This window comes from Ambystoma mexicanum, chromosome 9, assembly GCF_040938575.1.
Source record: "Ambystoma mexicanum isolate Mex_15411 chromosome 9, UKY_AmexF1_1, whole genome shotgun sequence".
NCBI classification, from domain to species: Eukaryota; Metazoa; Chordata; class Amphibia; order Caudata; family Ambystomatidae; genus Ambystoma; species Ambystoma mexicanum.
In genome coordinates, this window is record NC_090931.1 from 16,416,631 (window position 1) to 16,443,461 (window position 26,831).

At 49.3% G+C, this 26,831-nt stretch overlaps 1 protein-coding gene across 2 annotated transcripts in view; it reads right to left on the minus strand.

Moving 5' to 3' along the window:
• The window catches only part of LOC138487609 (uncharacterized), a 508,482-nt gene that overhangs the window by 171,303 nt on the left and 310,348 nt on the right, over window positions 1–26,831 (minus strand). For both annotated transcript variants that reach the window (XR_011274510.1, XM_069614083.1), the window contains exons 12-13: window positions 13,406–13,474; window positions 7,021–7,081 (exon numbers count right to left, since the gene is read on the minus strand). Coding sequence is in view for 1 of the 2 variants with exons in the window: in XM_069614083.1 (XP_069470184.1) it covers window positions 7,021–7,081; window positions 13,406–13,474 (130 nt within the window). In the remaining variant the exon portion in view is untranslated. The remainder of the gene's footprint in view (window positions 1–7,020; window positions 7,082–13,405; window positions 13,475–26,831) is intronic.

The window sequence follows — 26,831 nt, forward strand, 5'->3', positions numbered from 1 at the left end:
ATATCATTTCAGGGTGGTAGTATGTCTCAGGGTGGTATTATGTCTCATGGTGGTTGTATATCATCTCAGGGTGGTAGTATGTCTCAGGGTGGTTGTATATCTCAGGGTGGTAGTATGTCTGAGGGTGGTATGTCTGAGGGTGGTAGTATATCTCAGGGTGATAGTACGTCTCAGGGTGGTTGTATATCATCTCAGGGTGGTAGTATGTCTCAGCGTGGTTGTATATGTCAGGGTGGTTGTATATGTCAGGGTGGTTGTATGTCTCAGGGTGGTTGCATATCTCAAGGTGGTTGCATGTCTCAGGGTGGTTGCATGTCTCAGGGTGGTTGCATGTCTCAGGGTGGTTGTATGTCTCAGGGCGGTTGTATGTCTCAGGGTGGTTGTATATGTCAGGGTGGTAGTGTGTCTCAGGGTGGTTGTATATCATCTCAGGGTGGTAGTATGTCTCAGGGTAGTTGTATGTCTCGGGGTGGTTGTATATCATCTCAGGGTGGTAGTATGTCTCAGGGTGGTAGTATATCTCAGGGTGGTAGTATATCATCTCAGGGTGGTAGTATGTCTCAGGGTGGTTGTATATCATCTCAGGGTGGTAGTATGTCTCGGGGTAGTAGTATGTCTCAGGGTGGTAGTATGTCTCAGGGTGGTTGTATGTCTCAGGGTGGTAGTATGTCTCAGGGTGGTAGTATATCTCAGGGTGGTTGTATATGTCAGGGTGGTTGTATATGTCAGGGTAGTAGTATGTCTCAGGGTGGTAGTATGTCTCAGGGTGGTAGTATGTCTCAGGGTGGTTGTATGTCTGAGGGTGGTAGTATGTCTCAGGGTGGTAGTATATCTCAGGGTGGTTGTATATGTCAGGGTGGTAGTATGTCTCAGGGTGGTTGTATATCATCTCAGGGTGGTAGTATGTCTCAGGGTAGTTGTATGTCTCGGGGTGGTTGTATATCATCTCAGGGTGGTAGTATGTCTCAGGGTGGTAGTATGTCTCAGGGTGGTTGTATATCATCTCAGGGTGGTAGTATGTCTCAGGGTGGTTGTATATTATGTCTCAGGGTAGTAGTATGTCTCAGGGTGGTAGTATGTCTCAGGGTGGTAGTATGTCTCAGGTTGGTAGTATGTCTCAGGGTGGTAGTATGTCTCAGGGTGGTTGTATATGTCAGGGTGGTTGTATATGTCAGGGTGGTTGTATATGTCAGGGTGGTTGTATATGTCAAGGTGGTAGTATATCTCAGGGTGGTTGTATATCATCTCAGGGTGGTAGTATATCTCAGGGTGGTTGTATATGTCAGGGTGGTAGTATATGTCAGGGTGGTAGTATGTCTCAGGGTGGTAGTATATGTCAGGGTGGTTGTATGTCTCAGGGTGGTTGTATGTCTCAGGGTGGTTGTATATCTCAGGGTGGTAGTATGTCTCAGGGTGGTAGCATGTCTCAGGGTGGTAGTATATCTCAGGGTGGTAGTATATCTCAGGGTGGTTGTATATCATCTCAGGGTGGTAGTATGTCTCGGGGTGTTTGTATTTCTCGGGGTGTTAGTATATCTCAGTGTGGTTGTATATCATATCAGGGTGGTAGTATGTCTCAGGGTGTTGTATATCTCAGGGTGGTAGTATATCTCAAGGTGGTTGTATATGTCAGGGTGGTTGCATGTCTCAGGGTGGTTGCATGTCTCAGGGTGGTTGCATGTCTCAGGGTTGTTGCATGTCTCAGGGTGGTTGCATGTCTCAAGGTGGTAGTATATCTCAGGGTGGTATTATGTCTCAGGGTGGTTGTATGTCTCAGGTTGTTTGTATGTCTCAGGGTGGTAGTATATCATCTCAGGGTGGTAGTATGTCTCAGGGTGGTTGTATATCTCAGGGTAGTAGTATGTCTCAGGGTGGTAGCATGTCTCAGGGTGGTAGTATATCTCAGGGTGGTAGTATATCTCAGGGTGGTTGTATATCATCTCAGGGTGGTAGTATGTCTCGGGGTGTTTGTATTTCTCGGGGTGTTAGTATATCTCAGTGTGGTTGTATATCATATCAGGGTGGTAGTATGTCTCAGGGTGTTGTATATCTCAGGGTGGTAGTATATCTCAAGGTGGTTGTATATGTCAGGGTGGTTGCATGTCTCAGGGTGGTTGCATGTCTCAGGGTGGTTGCATGTCTCAGGGTTGTTGCATGTCTCAGGGTGGTTGCATGTCTCAAGGTGGTAGTATATCTCAGGGTGGTATTATGTCTCAGGGTGGTTGTATGTCTCAGGTTGTTTGTATGTCTCAGGGTGGTAGTATATCATCTCAGGGTGGTAGTATGTCTCAGGGTGGTTGTATATCATCTCAGGGTGATAGTATGTCTCAGGGTGGTTGTATATCTCAGGGTGGTAGTATGTCTCAGGGTGGTTGTATGTCTCAGGGTGGTTGTATGTCTCAGGGTGGTTGTATGTCTCAGGGTGGTAGTATGTCTCAGGGTGGTAGTATGTCTCAGGGTGGTTTTATATCATTTCAGGGTGGTAGTATGTCTCAGGGTGGTATTATGTCTCATGGTGGTTGTATATCATCTCAGGGTGGTAGTATGTCTCAGGGTGGTTGTATATCTCAGGGTGGTAGTATGTCTGAGGGTGGTATGTCTGAGGGTGGTAGTATATCTCAGGGTGATAGTACGTCTCAGGGTGGTTGTATATCATCTCAGGGTGGTAGTATGTCTCAGCGTGGTTGTATATGTCAGGGTGGTTGTATATGTCAGGGTGGTTGTATGTCTCAGGGTGGTTGCATATCTCAAGGTGGTTGCATGTCTCAGGGTGGTTGCATGTCTCAGGGTGGTTGCATGTCTCAGGGTGGTTGTATGTCTCAGGGCGGTTGTATGTCTCAGGGTGGTTGTATATGTCAGGGTGGTAGTGTGTCTCAGGGTGGTTGTATATCATCTCAGGGTGGTAGTATGTCTCAGGGTAGTTGTATGTCTCGGGGTGGTTGTATATCATCTCAGGGTGGTAGTATGTCTCAGGGTGGTAGTATATCTCAGGGTGGTAGTATGTCTCAGGGTGGTGGTATATCATCTCAGGGTGGTAGTATGTCTCAGGGTGGTTGTATATCATCTCAGGGTGGTAGTATGTCTCGGGGTAGTAGTATGTCTCAGGGTGGTAGTATGTCTCAGGGTGGTTGTATGTCTCAGGGTGGTAGTATGTCTCAGGGTGGTAGTATATCTCAGGGTGGTTGTATATGTCAGGGTGGTTGTATATGTCAGGGTAGTAGTATGTCTCAGGGTGGTAGTATGTCTCAGGGTGGTAGTATGTCTCAGGGTGGTTGTATGTCTGAGGGTGGTAGTATGTCTCAGGGTGGTAGTATATCTCAGGGTGGTTGTATATGTCAGGGTGGTAGTATGTCTCAGGGTGGTTGTATATCATCTCAGGGTGGTAGTATGTCTCAGGGTAGTTGTATGTCTCGGGGTGGTTGTATATCATCTCAGGGTGGTAGTATGTCTCAGGGTGGTAGTATGTCTCAGGGTGGTTGTATATCATCTCAGGGTGGTAGTATGTCTCAGGGTGGTTGTATATTATGTCTCAGGGTAGTAGTATGTCTCAGGGTGGTAGTATGTCTCAGGGTGGTAGTATGTCTCAGGTTGGTAGTATGTCTCAGGGTGGTAGTATGTCTCAGGGTGGTTGTATATGTCAGGGTGGTTGTATATGTCAGGGTGGTTGTATATGTCAGGGTGGTTGTATATGTCAAGGTGGTAGTATATCTCAGGGTGGTTGTATATCATCTCAGGGTGGTAGTATATCTCAGGGTGGTTGTATATGTCAGGGTGGTAGTATATGTCAGGGTGGTAGTATGTCTCAGGGTGGTAGTATATGTCAGGGTGGTTGTATGTCTCAGGGTGGTTGTATGTCTCAGGGTGGTTGTATATCTCAGGGTGGTAGTATATCCCAGGGTGGTCTAATTAGAGCACCCTGAATGCACAAGACGGCAAAACAGAAGGACGGAGTCAAAGGGGGTAGGGGGTGAACCTGCTCCTGCTCATATATTAGCAGAAGCCTAAGGATTCGCCCCCCCCCCGCCCCCTGTGAACATGAGCCTCCGACAAAAGAGCCCCAATAACCAAAAGACTGTGAGGAACGTTTGGCCACTTTCCAGGAGCAATTTCAGGAGCTCACAGGTGAACCCAACACCTGAGCCGCAGAGACAGGTGCTCCTTGGGACAGAGTGCCCAGAAATGAGCAGCTACTGAAGCCATGATGCAGGGGAGGGGGGCGAAGGGTGGGGGGGCGCCCGGGACGCGCCACTGGATAATCTACAGCACGTCACTCAGGGCCGTGCACCCCACTGTGTGAGTACCTGGAATAATGTCAAGAAACCACATCCGGGTTAAAAGCTCAGAGTAACTAGGAGGCAGGGACGCCGTGAGACATGCGCACCCCCTCTTCCAGGAAAGCCTAGGGCCCCCCTCTAGTCAGCTGGGGAAGTAGAGCGAGCACAGGGGGGGGCGTGGTAGAAACACTCGCCTCCTGCAGCCGGCACAGTCCAGCCTCAGCACAGCCCCCAGCGTGAGCAGAGGCCTCCCCGCACCCCCCCCCCCCCCCCCCAGCAACCCCTAAGAAGCCATTCCATCAAGTAAGCGGCCAGGGACTGCTACAGGGCAATCGCAGTGTAATGAGAACGATACCACAGCGTGCACGTGTTGGCTGTGCAGTGGAAGAGGCGTGGGTCCAACTTCTGCGGACCTTGCCCGATGCATCTGCACCAGGCGCGTCTCCTGAAGGCCCACAACCAGTGGACGCTCCCTCCGAGATGAAGCGATGCCAGACACGCGTCCCTATCAGGGGGCACTGAAGAGCCTTGCATTGCTGTGCAGTGGCCTTGTGGAGGCCAACCTCCCACCCCTTGCGTTTGGGGGGCTCTTGCATCATCTACAGTGTTCTATGCTTGGAGGGTGGGGGGGGGGTGCCAAGTCAGTGCGGCATGAGGGTATTACTGCAACTCCCAGCAAGTTCCCAGCGAGAGACAAATGGAAGATGCGGGCCCACGCGAGCTGGAGAACGCCACTCACACCCACCTCAGGAAGCCATGACAGGAGATCACAACATCCATGACCGAGTTGCAGGATCCAAACATGGGAAGGTCCCTCACCTAAAGACCCGGGCTGTGAACAGGGGGGCAAACAACAAATCACGCAAACACCATCAGGCACACCTGGGTGGGAGAAGGGCTGGATTACCATCAGCCAATCAAGTAGGAGCACTGATAACTGGGTCCACATGTCCCTAGTCACGTCCTTAATAACCGCATTGTTCAATAATATAGAAGGACCTAGAGTCAGAACCACAGTGATGGTGGCGGGAGAACTGTTGGGGTAAACCACAAGGAAGGCAAGGGACTCTACAATACTTGCTGGGCAGTCCCACCCTATACACCAGCTGGTGTCGATAGTTGGCAAGGGACTCTACAATACTTCCTGGGCAGTCCCACCCTATACACCAGCTGGTGTCGATAGTTGGCAAGGGACTCTACAATACTTCCTGGGCAGTCCCACCCTATACACCAGCTGGTGTCGATAGTTGGCAAGGGACTCTACAATACTTCCTGGGCAGTCCCACCCTATACACCAGCTGGTGTCGATAGTTGGCAAGGGACTCTACAATACTTCCTGGGCAGTCCCACCCTATACACCAGCTGGTGTCGATAGTTGGCAAGGGACTCTACAATACTTCCTGGGCAGTCCCACCCTATACACCAGCTGGTGTCGATAGTTGGCAAGGGACTCTACAATACTTCCTGGGCAGTCCCACCCTATACACCAGTTGGTGTCGATAGCGTCACCTGGACTCTGGACCTCAGTCGTATTGTAAAGTTACCTTTGATAAACTTTGATCCTCACGCATTTGTGTGGGTACACCTCATTGCTTAGTAATAGTGCTGCACCAGCCCCTGGGATTCCAGCCAATAGAAGCCTTTGTGTTATGCACTATTTGAACCTCAAATCGTCTGTGGGGATCTATATCTTGGTTGGTGGCACCTATAGAGATTCTGGGAAGTGAACTACATATCAAAATAAATAACGTTCTACCTCCTGAATAGTGCGATATCAGAAAAACAAGCACTAAGCATGGCCTGGTTCAGGCATTAGACAGGCTTTCCAACCGAGAAAGGTCCAACAAGCAGATGGGGGTGGAGGAACGGTTCAAGGGGAGTCCAATATTTGACATTTAAATCAAAGTAGGAGCTTTAACAGAACTGTTAAAATTACCTTACAGAAGACAACACAGATGATCAGAGAAGGAGGAAAGGGAAGTCAGAAAGTAAGACTCCCTCAGAGGGAACTTCAGCCTGATGTTACAAGTTCACACGGGTGTCATGATCCGGCCGCTGATTTTATTCACTCAATATTTAAGTGCACGTATGCTCTTTGCTTTTGGAGACACACTCACCCTCATCACTATGCAATGCTAGTAAATGCTTTCATGTCTCCTGTACCCTCGCCTGAACTGTTTAATCTAGTTGTGTACACTGCCTTTCACCTCATTGCTTCCAACTGGAAAAACTCTCAGAAATGGCTGTATAGTTTATGGTGCAACTCCATTTTCTCTTTCCACAGAATAGAAGAAAAGAAGGCTCTTTCATCTGGGGCATTGCCTCCATTTCACAACACATGGAATGCATTTAACTCCTATTTAATGTGAAATGCTCACTTCCTTCAGAGAATAACGCTCCCCTTCGCGATTCCTTCCACGATTTGATTAATTATGTTAGCCTATTGCATTTTATATCATGTATCGACACTCCAATATTGTTTTCATTTCTAAGATATCTTCCTTTATGCTTTTAACATTTCGTGCTCCTGTATTTGCCATTTTATTAATGAAATCTTAATTAATTTGATTGAACAGGGCAAGTTAACACAGACGAAGAAAGAAATGACAGATGAAGCAGTGAATTGTTCTGTCCTGGGAGACATCAGCAACACTACACCGATCGAATGCTCAATAAGACATTGTGGTCCTGTAAGTCATCACTTTGGAAAATCCATCTCTAGACAACATTAGAATGCACAACTTACCACCTGCCTTGGAATGTTGACATTATACTTCAAAGTGAAATTCTGCTTCGGGAGCACGATTCTAGAAATGCAGAAGAGAGCGCAAAGTGATCACATCACCGACACACATTCCATCTTGCAATGAGAGTTAGACATTCTGGCGCTCATTAATAAGGACCCCACTATTCCCATCACTCCTTTGCCAACCCCGACTGGGCTCCCCAGCTTATCAAACCAGTTCTCGCGGAAACGTTGCACTTCAGGAATGTTGGAATGGTTGGAGTGATTTCAGGAATGTTGGAATGGTTAGTGATTTCAGGAATGTTGGAATGTTTGGAGTGATTTCACTTCTAGAGTAGGACACTGGGCGGTATAATCGTCCCCGTCCAGCTGCTTCTTCTCATAAACCTCTTAAAAGCAAAGGCAAAAAAGGCAGGTATTGGGTGCTTGAAAGATAGTCGTGAAAGATCTCTGTGGGCTGTGAAGGACATACAGGACAACTCTGGTCAGGGGTGTTGCTAGGTCTAGATCTGGGGCTACGCTAATGTCGAGACCGTCATGACTCAGGGCTAGCTAGCCTTTTGGTTGTAGCCCCTGAGCTTCTATCCGGGGCTACAACCAAAAGACCCAGGGCTATAGCCCCCTGAAGCCCTCCCTCCCACCTAGCAACGCCTCTGCCTCTGGGGAGGGCATTAGACATGAAGGGGAAGTCGACAGAACATTTTATGGGTCTGATCGACTCATGTAGTTTTGGGAATGGTAAGTAGTCGTTTATGCATTGACCACAGAGCCAAGAGGGCTGGAAGACTCTGATCTTGTTGATGAAACCAGCAGGAACCTTGCAGCCAGTCATTAAAAGCCATCGTAGGACCGCAAGGTGAACCTTTCTGAAAGAAAGAGGTTTTGCAGACATGGAGAGGGGGTACAGCAACACAGACTCAAAGAGGCCAGTCTGGCCTGGGCGTTCCCGACAGTAGAGAATCTGGAGTGAGGGAAGGCCTGGGATTAAAATGCCTTCATGTTTAAGTCCGGAACTGGGAATGACTTGCATCATGCCTGGGAGCGGGGAGATGGGGTGAAGGGATTTAAGCTGGTTGCCCTCTGGCATCTCTGACCCAGAATTCCAAATGAAGCCAGCTGAAGCTGCATGGTGGCCCCCACTGACTGGGAGTTCGCAAACACTTTGAATGAGTGAGTTCCTGTGATTGAGACTTGGAGGCAAACCCTAGCATCAATGTTATGCCAACCCAAAGACGCACCGTAAGGAGTAGCCGTTTCGGATCACACCTGAGACGGCAAACTACCAAGACCCTTTCTGATGGTGACAATCTTTCCAGATGCGAAAAGAGGACACTACCAGACATCAAGCATACGCAGAGCTTGAGGCCTACAGCTGCTACAAGTCCAGACACAAGCCGCCAAGCTACAGGCAGACAACACCCAAAAACCATCGGCCCAAACAGCAAGTCTCCAATCCAAACCACTTCAGCCCACCACCTTTCGGACTATGAAATGGTTTCTCCACCCAACCGGGCGGCTGCAACACACCCCAGCTCTAGCCGCTCTGCATCATCGTCGGGGGTTCAGCTTTACCAGTGGCTCAAAAGCACCTTCTTCTTTGAAGGTCTTGTTCAGCGCCAGCATAAGTGCCCCGAGAGCACCAAGAGACCAGAAGAGCCACGACCAAACTTTCTGCTTCTTCACTGGAACCCACGTCAGAGAAGTCAGAAATGGCTAGAGATACTCGACTGCATAGTGCCCCAGACTCAGCTTTGGAACGGCATCGGAGTTGCGCCGGAGGCGGGTGTTAGCCACAACATTGGCACAATCTTAAACATTGGGTCTTATGCCTACTATTGGGGACATAAGTACCAAGGCCCTGCTCAGCCAATCAGATGCTTGTTTGTCGTTTACTGTTTCCTTACAGGTAAGCAAACTCAGAACCAGGTTCACGGTGATAACCTTGGCACGCTTGGACCCCGGTTGACCTTGCACCTTGCAGATGACCCTGCCTGACAGGTGTGATGAAGACCCCTGCATGTGCTTAGGGGGGGCATGGATGAAGTGGTCATGGGGAGCTGGTGCCACCTGACACACTGTGATGCTGATCCACCCGCCTCTCCACAGGGTCGGGGTAGGAGACGGTCTGAGATGTTTGCACATACATTGCTTCCCCCGTTAAGCAGTAGTCCTATGAGAGCCCGGGCATTGATCGATCCCTCCCCCCCCCCAATCCATGTGAGGCCCTCAAAACCAGGGAAAGTGGGTTTACGACCACGACCATGAGTTGCGTGGCTGCTGCGGGTGCTCACCAGGGAAATACTACATGCACCACCCTCACAAGGCAGTGTCAGACTTTCAGGTATGAAAATCAAGATGACAGGAAACCTTGGAGAAGGGTCAGTGTGAGGAGCCATGCTGCGCTGCCTTTCCCGGATACAAGCGGGTGAACTGAATCTCCTAATCTAAGTGCCCCAATCCAGATGATACATTCTGGAATACACACAGAAGCAGGCAATTCCACGGAGGGGGGGCCTTTCATAGGGCCCCAGGCATCATAAAAGCAGCACGCGTTCAGAACATAGTGTTGGCAAAAGAAGTTGGACATTGAGCGGTGGAGGTGGTTGGTGGCGAAGAGGGCAGCTGGCACGGAGGAGAAGCAGGAATGAGGCTTAGTTGGTGGCATGGAAAAGAAGGAAGAAGGGGGCACAAAGGAGTAGGGGTCAAGAAAGGAAAGATTAAAAAGGGCACACAAGAGTAAAATCAGGTGGGGGAAGGAGGTTGAGATTAGAAGGAATATGGAGGAAGAGAAAAACAAAAATCATTGAATATATGAAGGAGTGGAAAACAAGACGACCGTCAAGAGAAGCAGCAGGAAGGAGGTGAAGTGGACAAAGGGAAAGGAGGTATCAGAGAAGGAGCTCTGAAGATCCGAGACGGAGCACCGAAGATCCGAGAGGGAGCTCCAGAAGATCCGAGAAGGAGCTCCAGAAGATCCGAGAAGGAGCTCCAGAAGATCCGAGAAGGAGCTCCAGAAGAAAACAGGTTTCAAGAGTGATAGAGGCGAGATTGGAGAGCGGTGGGAAGGAAACATCAGAAAGAGATCAGAGAAGTGAATAAACCAAGAGCGGAGACAGGAAGGAAACACCCGGAGGTGGTCGGAGGAGAGATTAGTGCGAATGAGGCGGTTCAGAGAACAAACAAGGAGGAGAGTGAAGGCAACACTGGAGCGAGGAAAGGGCTGGATGGAGGTGTCCGGTGGAGGTGAGGAGGTAGTAAGGAGCAGGCCTGCGTCAACCCTTGAGAGGATGATTCTGAGGTGGGTGGAAGTATTTGCACATGACGGACCATCAGTGTTTAAATATGGATCCTCATAAGAGAACAGGAACAGCACTGAACACAGCTGAGCCGAGCCGCTAACAGAATGTCATATAGGACCTTACGCCAATGAAACATTTGCCCTCATTGCATATCCTGTCCACACCACTGCTCGCCCCAAAACCAAGCCTGCGTTTTCGTCATCAAGCAGTCACAATCTCTGGGAGTTATGGGGGTCCACACTTCTTTTTGGCTTTCTCTTACTTGGCTATGGTTGGATAGGCAAGGACGTTTCACTGCTCCTTCGGAACTTGCAAGTCCTCTGGGACTGCATCTCTGGTGCCCTGGGCAGCCTTGACAGGAGATTGACACATTCAGTCCTGTGGGACCCCTGGGCAGAGGTCGAAGTGGGTTGGAGCGGGGCTCCCATATTTTTTATGTTTAAGTTTCATTGTTCCTATACTTTGATTTGAAAAAGAAACCGTTCTGGAATGGTTTAGTTTTAAAATAAAAGTGCAGAAAGAAGTTGAAGTTTGTACTTCAGTGCACTGCACATTCCCATAAATCGCAGGTGTGTTTGTTTGGGGGGCACAGGGATGGGGTTTGTGGGGTGCAGGGCAGACATAGTTCCACTACTTCTTTTCGTACACTTCGACCTCTGCCCCTGGGTTATGCAGCTCCCCTCCTTCTCCCCCACTGCACACTTTCTTAGTGTCCTCGGGCCCTTGGGGCTTCTTCTTAGGAATATGATCTCACACCCTGTGGTCAGAGACTTTAGATGGGGCTTCCTTACTTGGCTACCAAAGGGTTCCTGAGGCTTCACACCCCTCTCCAAGCAGTAGTGTGGCAGAGCCACCCTGGCGTAACCCTCAGCTGGTGAGAAGAGTGGTTTACAGGTACAGTCTACATTTTTCACACATTCTAGGGGCCTGATTCATGGAAGTGTTTTATATTGGCGCAATCCAATAGGAAAACGTTCCACGGATCAGGCCCGTTGTATACACATATCATCTTTTTATAAGAAAAGGCAAGAGATTAAATACTACACTTCCAATTTAGTTATTTCATAATAAAGACAACATTTTAACAAGAAGAAATAGTATCAAATAATATTAATTGTTCAACCAAACAGTCTTTCCAAAAAGGTGATTACAGGTGAGTAAATAACTTTTCCTGGCCAGGCCAGGATATTTTTTTTCCAAAGATAACAGGGGCAACCAGTTGGGCAGACTAACATGGGAAAGAGCTCTGTCTTGAGAATATGTTCAAAGGAGCAGTATCTGGTGTTGTGGTGGAGTTTAAGCTTCCTAAGACCCTTGGTGAGGAAGAGGGGAACCCAGATTTGACTGGAATAGTAGTTGCCAGTAGTGCCAGAGTCATTAGAGCAGGAAGCTGGGTCCAAACCCCAAATCTGCAGCAGCAGTGATTGCATACATTACTTGCTGGCCACCAAGGGCTCCAGTGAGGAATGGTGCAGGGAAGACCCCAAGACCCACCAGAAGAGCAGTTATTGATGATTCAGTAGTTCCTGGGTTGAGGGTCAAGACAGAGGAGCTGACAGATGAAGGAACTCTGGGCGGCGATGCAGGGTTCCTCGTGTTGTCTTTGGGAACAGGAATTGTTTTCTGATCTTGGGTCCCAGGAACTCCCAGGAAGGACAGTTGTTGAAGATTTGCACACAAGTCACTCACACTGGAGAGGAGGCCCCTTGGAGAAGTAGTAGTTTTTCATATATATAGCACCTTTAACCCATTAGTATGGCCTCAACCTACTTGTGGTGGAAACGCCCTCATTGGGACCGAAGTCCAAGATATGGGAAATTGGCTGAAGGATTAGAGTGTGTGTGTTCATTTGGTCGAGCTAAGGAGTAAGGTAGGCTGGCCGAGCTCCTCCAGTAAGCTACCCATGAAGGTCAGGCATAAGGACGGGTGCTGAGGGAGGTCAGGAGAGTGCACGAGTACAAGAGACTCATGATGTGTCCAGCTAGACCGAAGTTTTGTCATGGGTCGTCACTGCATTCCGATGGCAAAGATGTTGTGGTTTAGTCTGACTGGAATTATTGGTGTTGCTCTGTGTGGACTCATTGTAGCCCTAGAGCACTCTCAGACCCTTCGCTCCTCTCTGCTCCTCTGTCACATTCCATTTGAACCCTCCTTATTCCTTCTTCTCCTCTTCCTCCAACCTTGCTTTTATCTTCAGCTTCGCTCCGTCCTCTTTCTTCACATCCTCAGCTTCTATCTCTCCTTTCCAACTTCTCCACTCTTCTTGCGGTTCCCTCTACCTCCTCCACTCCTCTCCCCTCCTTGTTGAACGACCATGCACTCCTAACGAAGACCCTTACCTCCCACACCTCAGGGCTTGCCACCTCCTCTTCCACACCCCACTTTGGTTGGTGACTGTGCTCCTGAACTAAGAAGTATTTTGAGCGAGTACCTTTTTAGCACGGGGCTTGGCAGCCAGGTGCACGGGCGACCATTTTACTACCCGTTTGTGATGGTGTGGAGGTTCAGGGTGCGGCACCATGCACAAAGGCTGTGAAGGTGTGGTCTGCCATGTGGGTATCACTGTGTGTGTGTGTGGGTGGAGTCCTGCAGCGCTATGTGTGAGTCACTACTTCTATTGATCTGCGTGTATAGGTCCATTGGTCAAAAGATCAATGTTAATATTTCTTCACAGACTAAAGGAAAACGCGGAGAACCGAAGCGTTTGCAGTGTTTCCCGTTGTCAATTAGGATACAGGGATATATTTTAAAACATTTAATGTAAGGAAAAGGGCCGAACGCCACCTATTTTTCCCAGTCCATTGCATTGTTTGGGCAGCCAGTCTGCATGCACCGTTCCAGCCATCATACGAACATTAAATGTTCCAATCACAGATCAAATCACTATCTGGTGATGCGATTTATACGCGTACAACACAGTCCCACTGGCAATGAACACGAGGAAGAGACTAACAATACATTGTAAGACTATCTCGATAAGCCTTAAAAAACAGCAAAGGAACTCAGGCTGAAGTCATCTTTGTGACGTAGCCCAACACAGAGCCAACAGGCTTCCGAAAATGTTAAATACACAACGTATAACTTACCCTTTTTCAGAACAGTAGTGATAAAACTTCTTGCACGTGGCCTGCAATAACCTCAAGCCCCCCAGGTATCTGCAAGCAGAAACACATGGATCAAGACTGTAGCACACACGTGTACATTTGTCATGACAAAGTATGTAAGTTGTTCAAAACAGTTATGTATTTTTGTAACACATTTTGTAAACATTAAACGTGTATTTACTGTTGCTGTGGTGTTGCAAGTGTACATAAATACACAAAAGTGGGTATACTAGAAAGCTGCTGCAGTGAATAAAAATAGGGGCTCAATAGAGAAACAGATGAGCCGGTCATTATTCCATAGGTAATGGACTCTGGAACTAAATATTTTGGAGTTTCGAGGACAAATTAAAACAATGAATTCTACTTAAAAAAAGTTAGAAAGTTACTTTGGCGAGGGGGTAGGGAGAGAGCCATGGCCTGATCAGGATTCCTGTGTAGAATCCAGGATCTGAGCATGTGCCCGGGAAAGTCTAAAGATGGCATCCACCAGATTTATGGGAACTGCTAAATGTTCGCACACGCAGGACTGGATGTAGAGCTCGAACTCTGCTACCAAGTTTACAATTGAAACTGGTACTCAGCACTCTTTCTTTGTCTAAGTCTCGGACGAGTCCCGAAGCAAGAGAAGATGACGCAGAACCATTTGAAGAAAGTTTGCCAAGACTAGTCAGACGGTGGTGCTCTGCCATTGTCCGCGGACACTGGCCAGCTCAAGAGACCAGCAGGAACCAATGGACCAGTGCTCCCTTCTCCTAACCTCGCAGGCACATCTGGGCTGAAAGCCGCAGGGATACTCTGTTCCCAGAAAAGGCCTTGCTTCTCATCCTGGCGTGATTCAGACTGGAAGAGGTGGGAGCCCCACAAACCATGAGCATGACTAATGGCTAGCGTCCAAGGCCTATCATTACAGAACCAAAATACAAACCACAACAGTACAAATATTGGTGGGACTATTTCACAACTGAACTGAGACAACTGGGTACCAACTGAATTTTCCGGTACCAGAATAGTTTCAACTACCAACAGCTGCACTGTATCCTAGCTTAAAACGGTGATCCTTGCCTCCAGGCAGCAACTGCTCCAGCCGGTCTTCCGTCATCCTGCTTGCCAACAGTACCTCTTTGCTTAAGACCAGTGAATTCTGACCAATTTTCAAAGTTTTGACAGGCAACGTTTGGGTATCGCAGGAGTTAGCCCACTATAAACACAACAACTTAATTCTATTCTAAACTTTCAGGTAACGGACACAGAGTGCGAGGCAAACTGTCACGTATCCAAGGAGGTTCACCCGTGCTCCGATGGCAGCCCCACCCTTCTATAAGGAACCAGGAATGAGACAAGGACACAGACGTATGGTTTTGGCTATAAACATTTATGGACAAAAGGAATGGGGTTTGGAAAATGCCTTTCTGTCCCTGCACTAAGGGGCGTTTCCCTACCTCAAATAAAACTAAGGGTATGTCAGATGTCACAATGTCCCAAGTAAAATGTCCTGTGTCTAAGGTAGTATTCTGGCCCTCACATTCTATCAAAATGAACTCTAAGGTGAAACGGGTAATGTCTTTGGCATTGAGCGGTTTATAGATGTTCAAAAAGTAAAATGTGTAACTCCAACACAAAAGTTCCAGAGGGATAGAGTTTCTTGCTTCAAAGGATGGTCCCCTCCCCCTGGATTCCTCCTCCCTCTGTTGTGTATTCAAAGATACCAGTTTCGTTTGATCCACATTCCAACTGGCACACAAAAGAACATGGCTCTTTGTCTTTATCTTGTTAGGACACCTGGTGTACTTCCTACCAGGTGTTCACTCTACTTTTCCTGTTCAACACAGCCCCTTTGCTAGTCCTGAAATATCCTTCTCAGGACCCCTTTTAGGTGATTTATTTCTTATACACTGCTCAATTTGTCCTTGCCTGGTGTGTTTCCCTACCAGGGCTTTTTTTTGTGAACACACCTGCACATGCCTGGTATACTTTCCTGCCAGGACCTTCTTAAATGCTCACACTTGCAGCTTTACTTTGCCTGATGTACCCGCCTTCCAGGGCTTTTCTCACATGTGGTCTACACAAACTTTCAAACGTAATATCTTCTTGGGCCTGCTTCATCTAACACTGTACCTGCCTAGTACACGTTCCTTTCAGGGCTTTCCTAAACACATCTTCATATGTAATATCTTCTTGTGTTTGCTTTATCTAATACTGTATCTGCCTGGCACATTATCCTGCCAGGGCTTTTCTTAAATGTGTAATGCATACATTCACATTCTTGAAAATGCCTTACTTTTCCGTCTATTTTCCCTTTTAACAAAAGGTTCATTAGTTCCCTCGCTCTCAAGTACTTCATTTGCTTCCTTTACAATGATTCTCCTTTGGCATGTCTGCCAATATGCTCTGGTGTCCCTGCTTCCCTGCTGTGGACTTACCGTTTTTTGCTGGCATCCCTCGTTCCTCTCACGGTAAGCAGAGGGCGGTCGCTCAGCGTTTCTGCCCATCTCGCCGCCTTCGTTCCTCAGCTTCTCTACCTCTCGTGGTTCCTGCTTGGCTCTTCCGTTTCGTGGCAGGCTTTGGTAAGGCAAATGTTGCCGCTCAACACCTACAAACACCCAGGGGCCCTGCGTTGGCTTCTGGCATTCCTGCGGCATGTTCTCTCTTGCAGTCAGCTTTCCTCTTCTTCCTCTCTGAGCCAGATGGCTCCACTGAACTCCTTGTAGCCCCATGGTCTCTCGGTCCTTACCGGAAGAAGCAGCTTTCTCCCTCCAGCAGCACACCTCAGTCAGCTGCTTCTGCTTTTAAATGCACTGGCCATAGGTATGTGTTCCCAACAACTAGAGCGTGACTTGTATTCTAGAACTTTTTCACTCTACATTACTCGCCTCATCTCCCTCATCCCAGTATTCTTGCAGTTATATGAATGGAAGTCCATTCTTGATGTTTTACATGGAAAGTCTGCGTAAGTGTTCTCAGAAGTCAAAGTGCTCTGAATAACGTGCAGATAGTGTCTGAGAACATATTGGCATGAGTCTTGGAGGGTAAGTCAGACCTTGATGGTTCACATAGAGATCTTATTAGAAGGTCTTCAGTGCCCTTCCTGGGTAAATGAGAGGAGGTATAACAATATGCCATTAAGGCGCTGGGTATAGATGGGGTACCCTCAAGAGAAGAAGCAGAATATCATGCCTTATCCGAGGGTACCCTGCTTCTCCCCGCATGTGATCCTCTATCAAATAGCCGCCCCCAGGATGAGGTAGAGGTTGCCATCCCCTGGCCAAATGGTCAACGCCGGGAAAGAAGTGACTACACCATCAGATTCATCACACTTCTCTCAGTCCCCACTTCTGAATGAGAACTACACCCCCAGAATTCCACTGCCATGGAGAAGATGCAGAAACAAAACAAGGGATTGTAAGGATCAGGTTATTCTCAGATTCAGGACAAAAAGACAGGCATTAGATGCCAGATTTTGATCTGTTCGGAAGGATAATAGTTTAGCTGCACAAGAGGAATTACCGGGTAGAGAACTTAAAGGCACGGCACCCGCCAACACCAACCATCTCTTCTCTGTCCATTGCTGATACTGGAGTGCCCATTGCCTTGGGTTCAATTAATCTTGTGCATACTTTTTCATTCACTCAGCATCTAATTTGGCTTCCCCACAGCTCGCAGGAGCACCGCGGTTCGAGTGCTCTTCCCTTTCCACTCACCGTTCCCTGGCGTCTCCTCTGGGCAACTGTTCTCTCGGCTTCTGCTCCTCCGATGCTCATTCTTCCGACCGTGAGCCCTGCTTGCACATCACCTTCTCTGGATATGCTGCCGGCAGCGCTGCTTTCTCCCCACAGATGATGTCAGTGACTTTGTTCTTTGCTTCTGTGTCCGCAGCTGAGCAATGAGGCTCCCACTCCTGTGGCCTTGGTGCGGCCCGCACAGCCCTTGGTTCCACAGCTTCTTGGGGTCATCTGCCAGCATCCTGTCTCTCCTACAGGACCCACATTGTCTGCCTCCTGTGATGCAGGATTCTTACTCCAGGCCCGCAATGATCAATCTTGGCTCTCTCCTGCTGGTCGCCCCTTCACACTTGTCGGCTCCTCCTTTTATACACCTGCAGCCACTTGACTGGTTGCATGTGTGAGTCCATAATTTTAATTCCGTATTCGAAATTAGTGGAGCATTCGGGACATGCCTGACCTTTACAACGGTCTGCAGGCCTCTTACTCATCTCAGTACTAGAGTGGTTTGAATGAGGGGAGATGAGGGGTGATGGACTAGAACAGCCCATAAAGGTAGGGGGAGTGTGAAGTTGGTTCTCATAAGGAAAGGGGAGATACCATGTCTCGCCTGTGGATTTCCTCTTCATCACTCTCCTCCTAGTGTTCCCATATTTATGATGTCTTCTAGTGTTTTTCCGGGTGGCGGAAAGGGCAGCAATATCCCATAAATGCAGTTGGGACTTACGGGCTCATCATGGAATGGAAATGGGGGATACCGTGTCTCACCCAACAACATCCCCCTCCCATTCCCCAAGTCTTCTCTACCCAGATGATCCTCCCTCATTTATGCACCCCCAGGGTTGGGATCCAAGAGAGATGGCCCTGCCCTGGCCACCTGAGCAGAGGTGGTTGGGGAGAAAAAAGAAGTGAGTACACCATCAGGTTCCTCACAAGACACAAGAGTTTCCTAAATGTTTGCCATTTATTAAACTAAGAGGGGTGAGATAAACACCTATCATTCGCTATCCCAACAAAGACGTCCCTGCCTAGCAAACCAAAACTAAAGAAAATTGACCTAGTGTTCAAAAAGTCTCTGATCCTCACACTAATGCATACAACAAATATACAAGGAATATTTGGCCGCCTTCACTTCATCAAAACAATGCAACAGTTCACACTTTTAGGTTTTAGAAAGTACTACTTGTGACCAGAGTTGGACTCCCTTCCCCTGGATAAATTTGGGAATAACCTTTGAAAAGTTCTGATTCAACAAAGTTTGTTTCAGTGTAACATAAAAGGTCTTTTCGATCCACTGTGTCCTTCCACTTGATAAAGTAAATGTCTCTTTCACAAACACTTGTTCCAAGTTCAAAGCAATTGTTGTCTCCCACAGTATCCTTCTTGGTAAGGCAAATGTCTTTCGCAAAACAAGTTCATAAACCAAGGCAAATGTTCTTCTCAGAATGAAAAGCAACTATTAGAATATCTCACCTATTCTTCCTATGGAATGCTTTTGTCAGGGTAGCACAGCAGCTACATTTGGTGATGTAACAGTGTCAAATTGTTAATAGAATTAACAAGTTATTTCCATCACACCTTTTTGACACACACACACACACACACACACACACACACACACCCCTTCTTCTTCTTTCCTGGTATACTCTACTGCCAGGACTAAGTACTATGATACATTTCCTGGTGTACTCGCCTGCCAGGATGAACACTCCTACAACTACAATTGATCCAACAGCAATATTTGTTCCAATATTCGCCACAGGAGTATCCCATGTGAGGAGGACTGAACAATGGCTGTCTCATTTTATAGTCTCTTGAGCAATGTGGGTTCCAGGTTTCCCCTAACTGGAAATTCAAGGAAAGAGAATTGCGCCTAAGTTGCTTCTTGACTGGTTCTTTACAGCCTCTTGGCTGTTGGCAATGCAGGTTACAGGTTTCCCCCAATTGATGCCCTATAGAAGGCGAATTGCGCCCTTGTTGTCTCTTTATTTTATTGGTCTGGTGCTCAAAATTATTATTTGTTATCAATTGTCCTACTTGGAGCACCCCAGGGTCACCTTTAGCTTCATGTCAACTCAATGGTCTTCTTTGGTGTCTGCGCTTCCCTGCTCGCTGCTGCGGTGGACCTCCTGTGTCCTGCCCGCTCTGCTTCCAGCTCCTGCATACCCCCGGCGTACTGAACAGCTCTGACCTGGAGCTCGGACAGCTTTGTTGATCCTATGTGACCTCTCACACTGGGTTGGGAGCATGTCTCCCCACCTCGGATGGCCTTCTGTTCCTGATGCTGCTTCCTACTGCGCGCACTTTGCAATGTGTTAAGAAATGCGTCTCGTGGGCGCTGAGTACCTGAACTTCCAGTTGATGGTCGTGGTGAAGTAGCCAGGCTGTCCGACTGATGGTTGCTGACTGTGTAACGCGAGGAACCAGCGCAACACCCACCCTGAATTCAAAACAAGGTCAGTGGTGAACCAGCTCCCAACGCCACGGATGCGCACTTCCCTGATTTGCGTGACGTCGGGACAGTGCAAGCACTGACAGGGAAGGCGGGTCTTGACCGGATGGAAAATCCACAGCAGGATACAACAGCAAGGCTCCAGAAGTAACAGTAGACTGAAGAAGAGAACTGAAGTTGGCAGGTACTGAGGATGGATAAGTAGGCAGAGAACTCCAGAGAAGGCAGGAGGCAAGGCACAGAACCAACAGGCAAGGAGGCAGGGGAAACTAGGAACCCTGGGGCAGAACAAGGAGATGAGTTGGAAGGCAGGAAGGGAGTGGGAAAAAGGGGCCCAGGGAACCTACTGTCAAGAAAGGAATGAGGCAAGAAACTCCCAGAGGCAGACAAGGAAAGGAACACCAGCTGGGAAGGACAAGGAACAAGAGGCTGGCAAGGCTGACAAGGTGCTACTAAAGAGTAACACAGGCGAGGACACGATCAGGAAACAAACCGCGTTGAGACGCGGTTTGTTCAAACAAACCGGCCCTTAATATAGGGCAGGCAGCACCCGGGAGGCTTGAAACGCAATCTGTGCTGTCCCCGGGTGCTGACACGCCCAAAACGAGGCTTGGGAAGCAAACTTGCAACTTCCCGAGCGCTCTGTGGACGTCGCATGCGTGGAGGGCGAAACACGGCCTTCCGCGCCTGCGCGAACCATGCGAACGGGAAAACCCGGAAGCGGCATGAGCCGCAGATGGCCGAGATCCCCCCAACCTGTATCGGGGGTAGATGCGCCAGGACGGGAAGCGCCGGGACCTGCAGATGCGCCCCGCACCCCAGGTAAGTGGCATGACACAATGTTGCACGCCTTCACATCTCATGTTGGCATCAGCTAGCATTCTTCCTTCTGCGGTAATCACAGCTCTACAGGCTGCCTCTGCCTCAGCTACTCCTCCCGAATCTCTCCTTTTCAGATGCAACTCATTTCTGTGTTTAAATGTCCCCTCAGGTGTCTTGCTCTGCAACCACTAGACCGCACATTCTAATCAACAGCACCGTTGATCCTTACCAACTCTGAACCCTTCTTCCTCGTCCTAGTACCAAAGGCATTATTGACCCTGAAGTGTATAATGGTTTTGGGTCCTTTGATATTTAGTTAGTGTTGACTGCTTTGTGAACTGATAGTTGTCAGAGTTAGAGGATGGCAGGAAACGGGTTTGTGATTTAATATTGGAGTAAGGACCTCTATCTAAGGCATAATTATGGCAATTAGCGGATGCCATATTTAATTCCTGAACACCCAATGTACAAACCTTATTCTGTCTAAAGGACCTTTGATAGCATGTTCTTTGGATGCTTTCATGGGAGGGACTTGTGCAATGACAGCCTGCCATTAGGTATTCGGGAATTATTGGACTCTCATCGTCACAAGAAGATAAATACTGTGTCTCTCCCAAAGGAGTCCCCACTTCCCCTGATGGCCATCTCCTCCCACGTGATCCTCCCTCATGATGCCACCCCCCAGGGTTAGGATCGGGTAGTGGATGCCTCCCCCTGGGCACATGAGAGGTGCGATTCACGCTCACGATGCCACCCCCAGGGTCAGGATCAGGTAGGGGCTGCCTCCCCCTGGCCACATGAGAGGTGTGATCCTCCCTCATGATGCTGCCACCAGGGTCAGGATCAGGTAGTGGCTGCCTCCCCCTGGCCACATGGGAGGAGATCCTCCCTCATGATGCCACCTCCAGGGTCAGGATCGGGTAGTGGCTGCCTTCCCCTGGCCACATGGGAGGAGATCCTCCCTCATGATGCCACCCCCAGGGGTTGGATCAGGTAGGGGCTGCCTCCCCCTGGCCACATGGGAGGTGCGATCCTACCTCATGATGCCACCCCCAGGGTTAGGATCAGGTAGTGGCTACCTCCCCCTGGCCACATGAGAGGTGTGATCCTCCCTCATGATACCACCCCCAGGGTTAGGATCAGGTAGGGGCTGCCTCCCCCTGGCCACATGGGAGGAGATCCTAGGCTGGGCTTCAGTGGTGACTCTGCAGGATTCATGAGATCCTCCCTCATGATGCCACCCCCAGCGTCAGGATCGGGTAGGGGCTGCCTTCCCCTGGCCACATGGGAGGAGATCCTCCCTCATGATGCCACCCCCAGGGTTAGGATCAGGTAGCGGCTGCCTCCTCCTGGCCACATGGGAGGTGCGATCCTCCCTCATGATGCCACTCCCAGGGTTAGGATCAGGTAGGGGCTGCCTCCCCCTGGCCACATGAGAGGTGTGATCCTTCCTCATGATGCAACCCCCAGGGTCAGGATCAGGTAGGGGCTGCCTCCCCCTGGCCACATGGGGGGGGATCCTCCCTCATGATGCCACCCCCAGGGTCAGGATTGGGTAAGGGCTGCCTCCCCCTGCCCACATGAGAGGCGTGATTCCCCCCCCCCCAGGTTAGGATCAGGTAGGGGCTGCCTCCCCCTGGCCACATGGGAGGAGATCCTCCCTCATGATGCCACCCCCACGGTTAGGATAAGGTAGGAGCTATTTGTATTTTGTATTTTATTTATTTATAACGCGCAAACCAACAGGCCCGGAGGCATCAGGGCGCAATTTGTACAAGGTTACAGATATGCAGGTATAACAGAGAAACATTAAACATTTACACATGGGATCCGATATGCAGGTATAACACAGAATCCTTATATACATTTACAAGAGGATCTTATATACATATGTACAGTAGTTTCAGTGCCGATAGGTGATAGTAGCGGTCGGCAAGTCAGGGTAGGTCAGGAAGAAGCGCGAAGCCGGCCTTAAAGCTGGTTGAAAAGCCAAGATCTAGTATTGGCTTTGAAGGTATTGAAAGAGTCTTCCGCTCTAATTGAAACAGGGAGGGAGTTCCATAACTTGGAAGCTAAGACGGGGAAACTTGAGCCCCCTGCTTTTTGCAATTTAAATCTGGGGATCGCTAGACAGTGGGATTGGGCTGTTCTTAGAGGTCGGGAGGTAGAATGGCGCGACAGTCGACTACCAAGGTAGATCGAGCTGCCTCCCCCTGGCCACATGGGAGGAGATCCTAGGCTGGGCTTCAGTGGTGACTCTGCAGGATTCATGAGATCCTCGCTCATGATGCCACCCCCAGCGTCAGGATCGGGTAGGGGCTGCCTCTCCCATGCCACATGGGAGGAGATCCTCCCTCATGATGCCACCCCCAGGGTCAAGATTGGGTAGGGCTGCCTCCCCCATGTCACATGGGAGGAGATCCTCCCTCATGATGCGACCCCCAGGGTCAGGATCGGGTAGGGGCTGCCTCCCCCTGGCCACATGGGAGGACATCCTCCCTCATGATGCCACCCCCAGGGTCAGGATCGGGTAGGGGCTGCCTACCCCATGCCACATGAGAGGTGTGATCCTCCCTCACGATGCCATCCCTAGGGTTAGGATCGGGTAGTGGCTGCCTTCCCCTGGCCACATGAGAGGTGTGATCCTCCCTCACGATGCCATCCCTAGGGTTAGGATCGGGTAGTGGCTGCCTCCCCCGGGCCACATGGGGGGAGATCCTCCTTCATGATGCCACCCCCAGGGTCAGGATCAGGTAGCGGCTGCCTTCCTCTGGCCACATGGGAGGAGATCCCAGGCTGGGCTTCAGTGGTGACTCTGCAGGATTCATGTGATCCTCCCTCATGATGCCACCCCCAGGGTCAGGATCAGGTAGGGGCTGCCTCCCCCCGGCCACCTGGGAGGAGATCCTCCCTCATGATGCCACCCCAGGGTTAGGATCGGGTAGCGGCTGCCTTCCTCTGGCCACATGGGAGGAGATCCTAGGCTGGGCTTCAGTGGTGACTCTGCAGGATTCATGTGATCCTCCCTCATGATCAGATAGGATCAGGGTCAGGATCAGGTAGGGGATGCCTCCCCCTGGCCACCTGGGAGGAGATCCTCCCTCATGATGCCACCCCCAGGGTTAGGATCGGGTAGCGGCTGCCTTCCCCTGGCCACATGGGGGGAGATCCTCCCTCATGATGCCACCCCCAGGGTCAGGATCAGGTAGGGGCTGCCTCCCCCGGGCCACATGGGAGGAGATCCTAGGCTGGGGATCAGTGATGACTCCTCAGGATTCATCACAGCATCACCAGGTAATGCAGAGGGGTGTGCAACCAGGGGTAGCGTGGGAGGGAAGACATGCATGTACGGTTCCGGCAAGGAAGCCAGACTGACTGCCGCAAGGGACAAAGCACAGGAAGTTCGTAGCAGAGAAAGAAACCAGGAGAAAAGACAGAACAAAGCAAATTAACAGGTTGGGAAAACTCAAAAACAGTGAAACAGAGAGAAGGCGGAAAGCGGCCAAAACATGTCTGGGGAAGAAAATCAGAGACCAGACACGGGGAAGAAGATACAATGGAGGACGTGTCAAAGCAAGTCTCACCTTTGCCCTGGTAAAGTCCCCTTTACCCACCCAAGAGGCAATTTCTTTGCCAATTTCCTTTCCAATCTCTAATCTGGAGGCCATCTTAGACTGGTGGCCAGTTTTCTAGGATCCCTTATAAATACCTAGGGGAGCCTCTGTTCCCTTGGTCTCTTCCATGTTTCTCCATCCAATTTCCATCTCAGCCGATCTTCGGGCATTCCTGTTTGTTTCTTCTTGTTAACCTGCGTTTCTGCCTTCCTCTTCTTCCTTGGATCCAGAAACCTGTGTAGATCAGACCTAAAAAAAGCTTTGCCAGCCTTCTTTATTGGGATTTAATAACAGGGAGTAAAACTAACTAATCTCAGGGAGGCAATACTATTTACTGAAAATAAACAGCCTGCATAAGCACAGTGGTTCAATAAGGTGTGTTAAATATTCACAGGGTTCACTTCTGAGAGGCCTGGAGCCACCTGTGGTTCTGTGTGGGGGTAAAAGTACAGAAGCAACGGTTCTCCAGTTCTCCTCAAGCCTAGCTTCTATTCTTCCAGGTGGCTTGACAAAACAGAAATACGTGGGTGTCTCTACAGGTTGACACAATTCTCGTTGTGGATCAATGGTGCCTAGGCCCATCATTTACAGTCGGAACTCCTTCTCTCCATCTTGTACTCTGGCTTTCTTGGATGGGTCTTTAGAAGGCTCGAGTATGGGGAGTGTGGGAGTCTCTCCTGGTGTCTTGAGTGGTATTCACTCACTGCATCTGGGCCAAATGAGAGAGCAAGACTCTCACAAAAGCTCAGAGTCGTAGGCAGACTGGAGGCCACCCCAACAGTGCCACTGGCTTCTTCCGAGTTCTCTCACCATCTCCCTTTCTCAGGGACCTGGCTTTGCGAAAACACATGCCCACCCTCTTCACCTCGCCACATGCTTATTCATATGGGATTCATGCTTTATCTGCACCCCCACAATGTTTCACGGCATGCCTTTTCTTCCATCCGTCCCAGGTATCCCCTCGTCAGCCTCGAAGTTCGCCTCTCTGCACTCTGCCATCTTTGCCATCTTATGGGCCTAATGTGGCCCTCTCCCCTCTCCGATCACCCTCCTCCTCCTCATGTTACGCTTGTACTCCACTCCTCATCTCGCCATCCTCTTCCTCTCCAACTCCTGGCTTCTTCTCTTCACTGCGGCTGCCCTCTCCTCTACTATTCTTCAAAATAACCCATTCTCCAAACACCCACAATGGCCCGATTTAGCTTTCCCCATTCACAGACATAACAAGCTGTTAATTGGCTACCTAACGAGAGTAGTGTTTGTATTTGTAGGGATCTACGTGTGGATCCTTTGGATTAACTGAGTGAGACAGTCACTTCATCCCACCAAGTGTGTACTACTCATGTGTACGAATCCATGGTCTTTCGCATTGCTTGTCTGTGGGCTGTTGAATTTACTATGGAAGTGACCATTTTGGAATTACTCCCTCCCATTTCACAGCACAGAGCGGATCACTCATCATGCTGGCTCCCTGCCATGCCTTTCTCCTCTGGACTCACACAGTGCACAGGAAGCCTTGTCCTCAAGTTCTGCACTGTGAGGTGACTAATGGAGCAGTAACTTGTCCTCGCTCCAGTTTTCTTTCTACATTCACTGTGTTAAGGATTGGGCAGATCTTACGAGGTGTTTGTGAGGAGCCAGGAATGAGACTCAGACACAAGGGATTCATGGTTTTGGTCAAATACTTTTTTGTCAATGTCATAATGTCCAAAATAACACTGTCCCATGTCCAAAGTACTATTCTGGCCCTCACATTCTAACAAAATAGATTTTATGGTGAAAAGGGTAATGCCTTTGGCCTGGAGTGGTTTATAAATGTTCAAATGGAAAAATGCGTAACTCCAAGACAAGTTCCAGAAGGACGGAGTTCCTTATTCCAGAGGGAGGTTCGCTTCCCCTGGATTTCGCTTCCCTCTGTGATATATTCAAAGATATCAGTTCCTTTATTTTCTCTTCATCCACAACACAACAGATACACAAAACAACTTGGCTTTTTTAAATCTTTATCTTGTTAGGATACCCGGTGTACTCCCCGGCCAGGCTTTTACTCCTCTCTTCATCAGCACGGCTCCTGTGCTAGTCCGAATATATCCTGCTCAGGACCCCTTTGGGTGATGTATTTCACACACTTGTAATTAGCTCCTAAATTCTCCTCTGCACCCACCTTCAAACGTAATATCTTCTAGGGTCTGCTTTATCCAACTCTGTATCTTATCTACCTGGTTCACTATCGTGCCAGGGCTTTGCTTAAGTGTGTACTGTGTACACCGACATTTCTGAAAGTGTCTTACTTATTTGTTTTCCCTTGCAATGAAATGTTCCTAGGTTCCTTCTCTTTCAAATGCCTGATTTGCTTTCTTTTCAATTATTCGCCTTTGGCATGTCTGCCAATAGTCCCTGGTGTCCGTGCCTGCTTCCCTTCCAGGGACTTACGGCTCTTGTTGGCATGCTTCGTTCCACTTGCGGTGAAGCCGGGGGTGGTCGTTCAGCATTACTTCCCGTCTACCTGGGTTCATCCCTTGGCTTCTATCTCTCCCATGGTTTTGGCTCGGTCTTTCTGCTTTGTGTCCGGCTCTGCTAAAGCAAACGCTGCCACTCTGCCCTTGCTCCCGCAGCATGTCTTCTCCTGTGGTCAGTCTCCCTCCACTTCCCTCTTGAGCCACACGGCTCCACGGGACTCCTGGTAGCCCCACGGTCTCCCGTTCCTCACTGAGAGAAGCAGCTTTCTCTCTCCAGCAGTGCGCTCTAGTCAGCAGTTGCTGCTGTTTAAATCTCCCGGCTATAGGTAGGCGCTCCCAACA